Raw genomic sequence first — 13,472 nt, forward strand, 5'->3', positions numbered from 1 at the left:
AGTGCTTTTTTTGGTTTGTTTGACTAATATCAAATTGGAACAAGTAGTTAATAAAATATTATTGTTTTTTATCAGCTGTTGTATTTCATTTGTTTTATAATGTTTTTATCAGCTGTTGTATTTCATTTGTTTTATAATGTCTTAGAATAGCATCTGATGAATTTATATATTATTGATGGTTTTTCAAACGAGAGGGTGTTTCTCAGCTACAATCTAATCGAAGGGTGACAACCCTGAGATAAGATGTGACCGAGAACCATCCTAGAGTTTGAGACCATTGATAATCTGTTTATCGCTATTTTGCCTATGATGTCGTTGATGTTTATATTGACAACGTCACATGCACCCTTAGTTTCTGACGATAATTTTCTATTTCAAGCGAGTAGCATGATATGAAAAATTATCACAAAAAAGATCAAAGGAAAAATACACAAAATAGCGATAATATATTTTTCCATAAGCTTTTAAAATACTAATGCATTTTAATCTGCACATCAATATTTTTATGAATAAATACATATAAGTACACATGCATTGCTTTTTCAATCTGGTCATCTGAATTGCATAAAATTATATGAAATTGTATCAGTCAATAATTTAGAGAAAGTTTTGTAAGAATTTTTAAAATGTGAAAGATATGTTCTTTGATTGACATAATGTGGCTGGTGTGTTTTACTCCAATCTTAATTGATTAGAGATTATCAGTTTTCCTGCCTAAGGTCGGTGGTTCTCTCCAGGCACTCCGGCTTCCTCCACCAATAAAAACTGAACACCATGAAATAGACAATAGTGCTGAAAGTGGTGTTAAACACCAATCAATCAATTAAGTTTACTTATTCAGTCTTAGTACCTATATTTTCTGATTCAATGAACTCCACAGAGAACAATAGCTATTTTATTTATTTATTCAATGGGACATTTTCATTTTCAAAAATTTAAATGGCCAGGTAATCACCAACTGATTCTGGTGAAAAGTTTTATTCCCTTCACAATAAGCAACAGTGATTTACTTTATAACTATCAAACTTTCATTGTCATCAGAAGATATTATTTGATAAATTATAGTGTGTCGTTTAGTTTCTATCTAGCGTATGATAATTAACTGCCTCAATCAATCATCAACATTATTTATTCAGAGATATATTTAAATTATATCCATTTATATTTACATAGCTATTCTCATTACCTGTATACTTATCATCATTAATTAGCTTATTTTTATCTAATTTAATCTTTTCTCAATTGTCTTTTATTTTTTGACTGAACATATGATATACTTGTTCTTGAAGTGTCCTAGGTGTAATACCACCATTGATTTTCCCCTTATTAGTTTTTGTTAAATTTGCACTTTTCAAAAAATTGTGCAGAATTTATCTTTGTTTCAAATAAAGAAATACTCGGCATAAGTAAAGTTTTTATTCTGTCCAGTACTATAGACAAAATTTCACATGACATTTCATTGCATATAAAAAAATAACCATCACTGGAAGTTAACCAATCAAATTTTCACCTCTTTTTTTCCTGTTTACAAGCTTTAGTAACCATGTAACCTTAAGTTTCCAAAATATTCTATAGAAACACCAAATAAAAAAATAAGGATGCTTTGAAACACCCAAGATATATGTTTATGACTCAGAAATTTTTTACTGCAATGAAATGTAGGATTAATTTCCTACAACTGTCAAATTCAAGGATATTTTTTTTTTCGACCCTTTTTCGTATGCAACAGGATGTGACGTACTATGATTTTGTGGTATTACATCTCTATAGGTCAAACTTCATTGATATTACCAAATCATGTTTGTCTATGTAAAATATTTTTAAGATTTTTAACTTAAATTTTAGAAACATGATATTTGTCTGTTGTAGGATACTATCCCAGAAAATCAAAGTATTGAGGAATTTCATCTCTTTAGATATTATCTGAAAAATCCAAACTACATGTAGTATATAAGGGATAAAAAAGCTGTCAAATAATGCCATGATGATATACATATATTACCCCCAATGTCCAGAATACATCTATGAAACAGCAACCAGAAACATAATGAAACTAACATGGGCACTAAATGATTTTTTTCAGGGTTCAGCATCGACCAGCATGACTAGAATACAACAGACTGTTGCTACATATTTTCGATATTCTTTGATGGACCTGATGTCAAAGATGGTGGCTGGTACTCCACATTTTGTTAGGTAATACCTGTAAATTAGCAGGGGATGGAGCTACCCTTCTGTGTCTGGACAATAAGGAACAGAGGTTTAAAACTTTCAAAAAAGACTACAACACACCATTGTTTTGGCAGTAGAAATAACCCTTCATTCCTGATGTTCCAGCTTGAACCTACCTTTTGTACTAATTGTTCGCTGTGGAAAATGTTGTGGTGAACATAGAAAAACCGGGCGTCCGTTTGTGTATCTGTCTGTCCAGTCCTTTTAGTGCTCTCACGTGTTCAATTCTTGCCAGATTTTAAGAAAATTTATATCATTGGTTTATATCAGCATTGTCTTGAATAAGATCCAAAATCAGTGCCAATCAACAAGTTTTAAAAGAGTTATTTCCTTGGAAATATTAATTATATGGAAAATTGCATTGTTAGTGCTCTCATGTGTACAATTCTTGCCCGATTATTATGAAACTTATATTATAGCTTTATATCAGCATTTTCTCGGAAGAGTTTATAAATCAGTGCCGATCAACAATTTTTATACGCCCGTTTACGGGACGTATTATGGTATACCTCTGTCCGTCCGTCCGTCTGTCCTTCCGTCGTCAACATGTCGGACATTAACTCAAAAACGCTATAACCAATTTGCATAAAACTTTGGAGAATTGTTTATATTTATTGACGTGAGCTCCCTTTCGTTTTTTATAAATTTTAGATTTTACGTTTCCGAGTTATGGGGTTTTATTCATTAAAAAAAGGGGGATTTTCCAGTTTTCGGACAATAACTCAAGAATGCTTTCACCAACTTGCAAGAAATTGTGGTGAATTGTTTATATCTATTGACATGAGCTCCCTTTCGATTTTTATATAGTTTAGATTTTACGTTTCCAAGTTACAGGGTTTTATTCATAAAAAAAGGGGGATTTTCCAGTTTTCAGACAAAAAATCAAAAATGCTTTCTGCAGTTCTTATGAGACTTTGGTGAATTGTTTATATCTATTGATGTAAGCTCCATTTAGAATTTTATAAATTTTACATTTTACATTTCTGAGCTATGGGGTTTTATTCATTAAAAAAGGGGGGATTTTCCAGTTTTCGGACAATAACTCAAAAATGCTGTCAGCAATTCTCATGAAAATTTGGTGAATTGTTTATATCTATTGATGTAAGCTCCCTTTACATTTTCATAAATTTCTAATATGACATTGAGAATTAATTGAACTTTTATTTGTTTATAGTCTGACAACAGATTTACTAAGTATTGCGCAACAGCACAGTGTATTGCATAACAGCAAGAAATCTTTAATTGAATAAAATTCAATTCATATAACCAATTTCAAGTTCTTTGACTACATTTATTCAGAAACCTATAATATGTCAAATATTTAATTACAATCCAAATTCAGACCTGTATCAAGCTTGAATATTGTGTCCATTTTTGCCCCAACTGTTCAGGGTTGGACCACTGTGGGCGTATCCAGCTGCGCTCAGCGAAGCAGTTTATTTTAAAGACTTCTGCCCTTGGAAATGTTAATTATAGGCAAAATTGCATTGTTAGCACTTTCGTGTAGACAATTCATGCCAGATTTTTATGAAACTTATGTAACAAAGAGGCTGCTGGCTTCCTTGTTACGGGGTCATAATTTTATACGTAAAATCATTAGAAAAACGTTGAGGTCAGCTAGAGATGCTGAAGACGTAAACTTAGCTCTGGCACTGAACTAATACCAAACTCACAGTAAGATTTTCTTAATTTAATTCCAAACCAAAATCACATACAATGGTAAATGTCTATATAATATGACTCCTACAGTAATGATACAATTCTATTGTTGTTACTATCCTACTCTGTTCTTACTTATTGAATTCACAACATATATACTATTTTACCATGACAAGTTTTGAGTAAACGAATTCACTCTAATTAGTACAAATTCATAATTACAATTATGTCAACTAATTAATATAATAATACTGATGCTAATGAGAATGTCCAATTAATTACATAACACATAATTAACTCAACTTGAACTTGTCACATGATGATTTCTCAAAATTTATGACACCACAAATAATTAGAACTAGTCCAAATCTATACAAAATGCTGAAGGTCAAAATAACTCAAAATGCCTCTATGACAGATTGGCTCCTCCCCGGATAAAACACGTCCTCGTGTTTTCAATTTTAAAAAGTTAATGCCTATCAGAAATATTCAATGTTGAAAGTCTGTTTTTTATGTCATCCCTGAATTCACCTAATGTTTGTTGTACTACATCTTTCATTTTGTCTTTGATATCTGCTGATGAATACACATTTCGTCTGCTATGTATTGGTTGATGATGGTTCAGTTGATTGTTTCTATATCTCAGATTACTTCCTCTGTTTGGTTGTGTTAGACCTACATGACCTATATTTGATCTCTGTTTTGCAGCACTTAATTCCTTTAAAAGTCTTTTATTTTCTTTCAGAACTTGATTGCGCTGGCCCTTAACAATTTCAAAGTCATAAGTTGTTGGATTCTTTTCTAATTTTTGTTTTAATTGTCTATTAATTGATTCACATATTTCAACTTGTTCCTGAAAAGTTTTTGTCACTTCTTTATATTGAAATGTTTCTTCTTCCTTACATATTAATTTTTCTTTCAGCTCTTTCATTTCTTTATCACTTTTTGTCTTTTCCTGGTTAAGTTTTTCTTTCATTTTCTGTAGCTCAGTTTTCAAGCATTGTGTTGTGTCTATAGAGTTAATAAAAGCTCCATTTCTTATACTTGAAAATGGCATTTCCTGTAATACTTTGCGTTTCTGTTTGAATTTGTCCATTCTTTCATGATCTCGTTCTTGTTTTCGATTTGATTTTCTCTTGTGATATGTTACTTGCTTTGAACCTGTTGGTCTGGCAGCTTGAAATTTGGTGAAACACATCCTTGCATAATGTCCCTTTCTGCCACATTGATAACACATCTTCTTAAAAGCATAACAAGTACCTTGTCTATGATATAAACCACACTTTCCACATAAATGTCTTTGGCTTGTGTTAAAGTTCCAGTACTGCCACTGTGGTCGAAGATTGTAATCCATTCTGCTTGATGTATATATACTGGATAAGAAAACTCACTCTGAACTGGTATCTGGATCAGTATTGAACTAATAAGTCAATATGCCTCAGGGTCCTCCACCATATGTAACAAAGAGGCTGCTGGCTTCCTTGTTACGGGGTCATAATTTTATACGTAAAATCATTAGAAAAACGTTGAGGTCAGCTAGAGATGCTGAAGACGTAAACTTAGCTCTGGCACTGAACTAATACCAAACTCACAGTAAGATTTTCTTAATTTAATTCCAAACCAAAATCACATACAATGGTAAATGTCTATATAATATGACTCCTACAGTAATGATACAATTCTATTGTTGTTACTATCCTACTCTGTTCTTACTTATTGAATTCACAACATATATACTATTTTACCATGACAAGTTTTGAGTAAACGAATTCACTCTAATTAGTACAAATTCATAATTACAATTATGTCAACTAATTAATATAATAATACTGATGCTAATGAGAATGTCCAATTAATTACATAACACATAATTAACTCAACTTGAACTTGTCACATGATGATTTCTCAAAATTTATGACACCACAAATAATTAGAACTAGTCCAAATCTATACAAAATGCTGAAGGTCAAAATAACTCAAAATGCCTCTATGACACTTATATCATGGGTTTAAATCAGCATTATCTCAGACAAGATGGATAATCAGTGATCAACAATTTTTAAAAGAGTACTTACTTGAGCCCAATCTGTACCTTAAACCTGAGAAACATGACAATAAATAGCCTTTGGTTGAGGGAACATGCATCAATGTTGAAATACATGCCATACAGTTGACTTCTTAAGTATGGAAACCCATTGGAGCCAGAAGGTTAGTAGTTTCTTGTCCGGAATATGCATGAAATAATTGCCACTGGACATTAAGCAAGAAACTAACAATCAGTCAATAGACTCCTTTCAGGATTGATGTTTTATCTTTATAGATGCATCAGACCTAATGGAGACAATCTGCCAGATCAGTTTGATAATGAAAAAGTTACAATACAGCTAAGATATACAGGTGTACTGGAGACTACACGAATTCGTAGGGAGGGGTACTCTCATAGAATACCTTTTGCTGAATTTATAAGAAGGTAAGTGTAAAATAGATTGCATGATAAAGTACCAGATCCAGAATTTGATGAAAGGGGTGCTCCAGAGAATTACGAGTCAGAGGACCATTTGACAAAAAATTTTCTGTAATTTTACCTGTAGGGGTAAATTCAGTAAAAAATCTCCCATTGACTTTAATGCTAATCTATGTCTTGAATTAAATTTATACCTGATTTACCTTTAGAAATTGGAAGCTTTCATATATCATTCATGAAAGTACAAATGTAGCCCTATCTTTTGCAACAATAAAAACATAGGGTCATGCGGCATTTTTGGGCATTCACATGGCCTTGTTTACAAACACTGTAGATTCGCACTTAATTCCTTTACTGACCCCCATTACTTTTCAACCCTGTAGTAAAAAAATTTAGTACATTCAGCATTCATTTTTTAATTTTTTTTAACTCTAGTTTTGATCCATCTATCAAAAATTATTTATTACAAATATTATCTACCAATCAGAAGAGCACAGGACTTCAGTTTTGTACAGAAAGCTCTTCCCCAAAATGGGCGGTCCCTGATGACATATATTTATTTACTGAATTTACCCCTATAAGGGACTTTTTAACTTCTTTTCCTATTTTTGTTGTATTAATCATGTAATGTATCCAATTTTCAAGTTCCAGTTTTAATACAACATTCATAAAGGCTGAACTTGTAAAGAGGGAGGAAAATGTATACTACAGCCCATACTGCGGCCAATGTATATTTGGTATATAAAGTTGCACATTGACTGTTTTTAAAAGAATGGTGTAAAATACTATGCTTAATAAATATGAATTGTTTTCTGTGTTTGCTTTGATCAGTATTGCAAGTACATCTAGGAACTAAATAAAATTGAGAATAGAAATGGGGAATGTGTCAAAGAGACAACAACCCGACCATAGAACAGACAACAGCAGAAGGTCACCAACAGGTCTTCAATGCAGCGAGAAATTCCCGCACCCGGAGGCGTCCTTCAGCTTGATGTACTCTTAGTTAAATTTTGCCTTATATGGAAGATTTTAATTAAATACCCTGAAAAAGACCACAAAAAGACTTTTCAAAGGTTTTTTAAGCAGTTTCATACCATGAAAAACAACAATTATGTTTCATTTTACTAAATCTGTGTTTTAATTACTTGTAAATTTCACAAAATGTCATTGTCAACCACTCTGCAGAAATTCCTGTTACCCCAACATCAGGATGGTTTCTTCGCCAAAACTAGACGGACAAAACTGAAGTAGAAAAAAGTGCCAAATATGAAAAAAATAAGACTGGGTATGACCAAACTTTGCATTTGGAACATAAAAGTAACAATTCAGAATATTAAAAAGCAATTATTTAACATAGCAATCCAATTACAAACATTTCAACACTAGTTTTATAGATGAAGGGTATATAATCATGAAAAGTTGTCTAGTATTTTTTTTTACTTAAAGAAACGCAATGAATAATGTAAAAATAAATGAATATCTTCATACGGTCAGATTATTCGAGTGTTAAAATACTTGAAAAGTGCTTATTTACAACATGATCTACAACTTAACATGGGGAACACAGCTAAAAAAAATACACTATGTCAAAGGGAGGTAATTCTGATTTTCCATATGATTTTACACATTATTAGGAGAAATATGTGCAAAATGTGATTTAAAATGGGGAGAATATTTATGCCTTTTAATAATATCATAACTCTCAAGTGTAATTTCTATTGTTTCTTTCAATCTGGACACAAAACTGATTTTTTACCATATACTCCATGCTTCCTCCCACAGTACACTCAGAGCATCCTGGATAGCTGCGGTTAAACATAGAAATTTGTATAAAAACAACTTTAACTGGTTCCAAAAGGTTTCCATTGCATTAATATTTACAGGAAATGAGTTTTGTGATTATTGTGTGGCCTTGAACAAGTACAGTGACAGAGTGCATATTTTCCAATAGGGGTAAATTCAGTAAAAAATCTCCCATTGACTTTAATGCTAATCTATGTCTTGAATTAAATTTATACCTGATTTACCTTTAGAAATTGGAAGCTTTCATATATCATTCATGAAAGTACAAATGTAGCCCTATCTTTTGCAACAATAAAAACATAGGGTCATGCGGCATTTTTGGGCATTCACATGGCCTTGTTTACAAACACTGTAGATTCGCACTTAATTCCTTTACTGACCCCCATTACTTTTCAACCCTGTAGTAAAAAAATTTAGTACATTCAGCATTCATTTTTTAATTTTTTTTAACTCTAGTTTTGATCCATCTATCAAAAATTATTTATTACAAACATTATCTACCAATCAGAAGAGCACAGGACTTCAGTTTTGTACAGAAAGCTCTTCCCCCAAATGGGCGGTCCCTGATGACGTATATTTATTTACTGAATTTACCCCTGTAAGTACTCTTTTTTAGCTCACCTGGCCCACCTGAGCTTTTCTAATCACTTGGCGTCCTTCATCCGTCAGCGCCCGTCAATGTCTGTTAACTTTTACAAAAATCTTCTCCTCTGAAACTACTTGGCCACAATCATCATTGGGGTATCTAGTTTAAAAAATATGTCCAATGACTCCGCCTGCTAACCAAGATGGCCGACATGGTTAAAAATAGAACATAGGGGTAAAATGCAAGTTTTGTCTATTATTTTGAAAACCATTATAAATAGAGAAAATCTGACAAAGCAAAAATGTTCAGAATATTGAGCTATACCAATTGTCCATATACGTCAAAACTGTCAGACGACTTCTTATAGAAGTTATTGCCCTTAAATGACATATTTTACGATTTTTTTTCATTTTTACCTATTATCTTGAAAACTATAATAGATAGAGAGAAACTTTAAAGTGCAAAAATGATTAGTAAGACAAATTCAATAAAAAAAGTCTGATAGTTGAAATAGTCAGTCATCTCCTTATTAGAGTTATTGCCCTTCGATGACAATTTTACAAATTTTTTGCGTTTTTGACTTATATCTTAAAAATTATAATAGATAAATAGAAACTTAAATAAGCAAAAATTATCAGCAAGATAAGATCTACAATTAAGACAATATGGAGGAAATCATCCGACGACTCCTTATTGTAGTTATTGCCATTTAATGACGATTTTACCATTTTTTTTTGTGTTTTGCCTTATATGATAAAAATTATAATAGATAAATAGAAACTTTTAATCACAAAAATGATCAGCAAGGCAAGATCTACTAAATGATCAGCAATACAAGATCAACAAAACAGATTTTTGTCATGAATTCTTTTCTTGTCTACAATGTTGGAGAGTGTCCTTCGTTTGTTGAATATGCACATAGACCGAGGTGAGCGACACAGGTTCTTTAGAGCCTCTAGTTTCTATTTGTAAAGGGGGAACAGGGTGTGCCTGAAATTTAAGAAAATAGCGATAATGACGAAAATAGATATTTATAAACATTTGTTTCCATTTAAAATTAGTGTATTGTATAAATTTAGAAATTTTGGCAATGTTTTTATTATTGCCAAAATTGGGATATGTTTTGCAAAACTAAAAACTTAAATTTTGATGCATTTGTGCAGCATTTCTTTTGAACATTTTGAAATTGCAATAGACTATTTTCATATTACCGACTTTTGACTCCGAATTATATAATTTTTCGACAGGTTACATTTTCTGTTGTTGGACATCCTGGTACTCAAGTAAGAGCAACCATAATAAGTAAAATCAAACATATAATCAGTGTAATATGAGGGGAAAGTTTACTGTTTTCCAATGATTTTGTTGTGTAAAGAAAATATAGAGCAGTTAATTTTCCCCAAAATTTGTACCGATTGATTTTAATTCTTTACGTTGCTCTTACTTGACTTGGTACCAGGATGTCCTACCACAGAGTAGGTAACCTGTCGAAAAAATATAAACTTTGGAGTCAAAAGTCGGTAATATAAAAATAGTCTATTATTGATCTCACATTTTTGTCCATTGTTCAAAAATCGCAAATTGCAATGTAAAGCACACACAATAATTTCTAAATTTACAGTATCAGTTTTATGTACATGTGTGAATTAAACAAAAAGTTATACTTTTACAGTAAAAAATATTTTTTTATTTGTTTTGTGAAATATTAAAAAAAAAAATTGTAGAATAGTGTGAACTATGTTTGTCGGTTTCACTTGCTGATAAAAAAGAAAAAGATGTGTTATACAGGTACATCAGTCAAACATCTAGTGTTTATTTCTGATGTGAAAATGAAATGTGTGATCTTGAACAAACATATTTTTTACTTCTATATTCATCCCCTTAAAAGTACATGAATTTGTACTTAACACTTATTGTACTTGGTTTACAAAGGGTTAATATTAGACTTAAAGGAGTAGGTTCCGGTAAGGGCCCATTTTGGCCTCAAATTTCAGGTTCATCTGATGAAAGATTTTGGACACTTTTTAAACACTTAAGTGTCTACTTCAGTCGATTTAATTAGTTTATATGATAGATTTAAACTGATTTAGTCATTAAAGACGCTCAAATTCAAGCTTAATTATGAAAAATCTATCAAATATGCCATAATATGTCGCTTTTCAGATGGTTTTTGTCAAAAACGAAAGTGGCCTCATCCGTGTTCACTCTCAACCTTTATATATGTTATGTATTATCATCAAATACAATTTACATTTAAATATTAAGATTGAACACAAATGCGGCCAATTCCATTTGAGACGGAAACCGTCTTAAATTTAACTCAAATGCTAAAACTGTGAAGATTTCAGTAATTTAGCATAAATTAATGATGCTAGTACCCGATATGAATGCATTGTATTGTCAAACACAGCCCATATCTATGTAGCAGAAGTATTCTACTTTCCAATAAATAGCTAAAAGTTTACATTTTAACAATTTTGTAAAACTGCTATATTTTGGGGCTAAAAAGAGGTTTTACTGGACCTACTCCTTTCCAACAATAGTTAGTCATAAAGTAACTTCACAATTCACTGTTTCTGAATCTAGAGGACTAAAGATAATTTCATTGTTTGTAGACCAAAATGAAAATAATGTTACATCATTGGTCGAATTTCTTTTGTTTAGGATGTTTTTAACTAATCGCAACGTTTTGGTGTACGCTTTTGAAAATATTAACCCAGAATGCATTAGATTTTGAAACGGTGAATTGTTCAAATTGAAACAAACATCCGGATTTGGACTAAATTTGCCTTGAAGTTCATTTAGTTACATTGTATGTATTGGTTTTATATAGGATTTGACAATTTTGAGACCAAAATTTTGACCTTCTGGCATAGAGAAGTGATAATTTGATATTTAAAATGTCCTAATAAAAATATTTCAAATCATTTCTTCTTCAAAAAAATCTTTGCATTACAGACATCTTTTTGATTACTGTTTTTTCATTCAAATGAATTTTTACAGGTACCAAATTTTCTGATCAGTGGTTGGAAAAAAAAAAATGTTCAGTTTTCTTTATACTGTTATTTCAGAAATTTTTGCAATGTTTTTATTATCGGGAAATTGTTTTGGTGAAAATTATTAATGGTTTCGCAAAAATACAAACTTGCATTTAAATTTGAACAGCACTATTTCAATGTAGCATTTCCTGAAATCAAAATAATATATAAAGCTCACATTAATAATAATTAGCAATAATAAATGCAAATAAAATTTCTGAATTTACAGTAACAAAACTCTTTCTGGATTTTTTCATTAGGGTTTCGATTGATTGTTATAAATAAGTTATGTCGATTTCATTTCCCATGCTCTTAGGGATGTGCTTCTTGACCTCTGTCTGTTCGTGTGTCTTTGAAATTCTGTCACATTTTTCTCTTGAATTACAAATTAGATCTTCCTGATGATAACACAATGTTGACTGCTGCACCCCTATTTTTGACATTTTTACCTATTGTGTCTGTTTGTTTTGTTCACGCATCGTTGTCAATATAATGGAAATTGATGCGACTGTCATACAAGTGAGAGGTTTAGCTAGCTATAAAACCAGGTTTAATCCACCATTTTCTACATAAGGAAATGCCTGTACCAAGTCAGGAATATGACAGTTGTTATCCATTCGTTTGATGTGTTTCAGCTTTTGATTTTGCCATTTGATTAGGGACTTTCTTTTTAATTTTCCTCGGAGTTCAGTATTTTTGTGATTTTACTTTTTCCTTAAATTTGGTATCCAGCTTCATGTGAGCATGCCATACCTTGTGATGTATTTCCACATCAAATTTGATTTGTCATTTAAGAATTTAAAGGTCTGTTGGTAATTTCATTTTTATACGACCGCAAAAATTAAAAATTTTTTGGTCGTATATTGGTATGACGTTGGCGTCGTCGTCGTCGTCGTCGTCCGAAGACACATTGGTTTTCGCACTCTAACTTTAGTTTAAGTGAATGGATCTCTATGAAATTTTACCATAAGGTTCAATTCCACAAAAGAAAGGTTGGGATTGATTTTGGGGGTTATGGTACCAACAGTTAAGGAATTAGGGGCCAAAAATAAGCATTTTTGTAACTTCCAGACATAACTTGTGTGTTAGTGTATGGATCTCTCTGACATTGTACCACAAAGTTCCATATCACAAAGGGAATGCTGGGATTGATTTTGGGGGTAATTGCCTCAAAATTTTAGGAATTAGGGGCCAAAAAATGGGCAAAAAACAAGCATTTTTCTAGTTTCATGATAATAACTTGTGTGTAAGTGTATGGATCTTTCTGAAATTGTACTACAAGGTTCCATATCACAAAGGGAAAGCTGGAATTGAGTTTGGGGGTAATTGCCTTAAACGGTTAGGAATTTGGGGCCAAAAAGGGGCCTAAAAACAAGCATTTTTCTAGTTTCCAGACAATAACTTGTGTTCAAGTGTGTGGATCTCTTTGAAATTGTACTGCAAGGTACCATACCACAAAGGGAAGGCTGGGATTGATTTTGGGGGTAATTACCTCAAAATTTTAGGAATTAGGGGCCAAAAAGGGGCAAAAACAAGCATTTTTCTAGTTTCAGGACAATAACTTGTGTGTAAGTGTATGGATCTTTATGAAATTGTACTACAAGGTTCCATATCACAAAGGGAAAGCTGGGTTTGAGTTTGGGGGTAATTGCCTTAAACGTTTAGGAATTTGGGGCCAAAAAGGGGCCTA

General features: G+C 31.9%; 1 protein-coding gene across 6 annotated transcripts in view; it reads left to right on the forward strand.

The window, feature by feature from the left end:
- The window catches only part of LOC127718102 (myosin-IIIb-like), a 157,738-nt gene that overhangs the window by 93,623 nt on the left and 50,643 nt on the right, over window positions 1-13,472 (forward strand). For all 6 annotated transcript variants that reach the window (XM_052223996.1, XM_052223997.1, XM_052223992.1 and 3 more), the window contains 2 exons: window positions 2,084-2,196; window positions 6,212-6,361. In XM_052223996.1, coding sequence (XP_052079956.1) covers window positions 2,084-2,196; window positions 6,212-6,361 — 263 coding nt within the window. The remainder of the gene's footprint in view (window positions 1-2,083; window positions 2,197-6,211; window positions 6,362-13,472) is intronic.

This window comes from Mytilus californianus, unplaced genomic scaffold (genome assembly GCF_021869535.1).
Source record: "Mytilus californianus isolate M0D057914Y unplaced genomic scaffold, xbMytCali1.0.p SCAF_10, whole genome shotgun sequence".
In the NCBI taxonomy this organism is placed as follows: domain Eukaryota; kingdom Metazoa; phylum Mollusca; class Bivalvia; order Mytilida; family Mytilidae; genus Mytilus; species Mytilus californianus.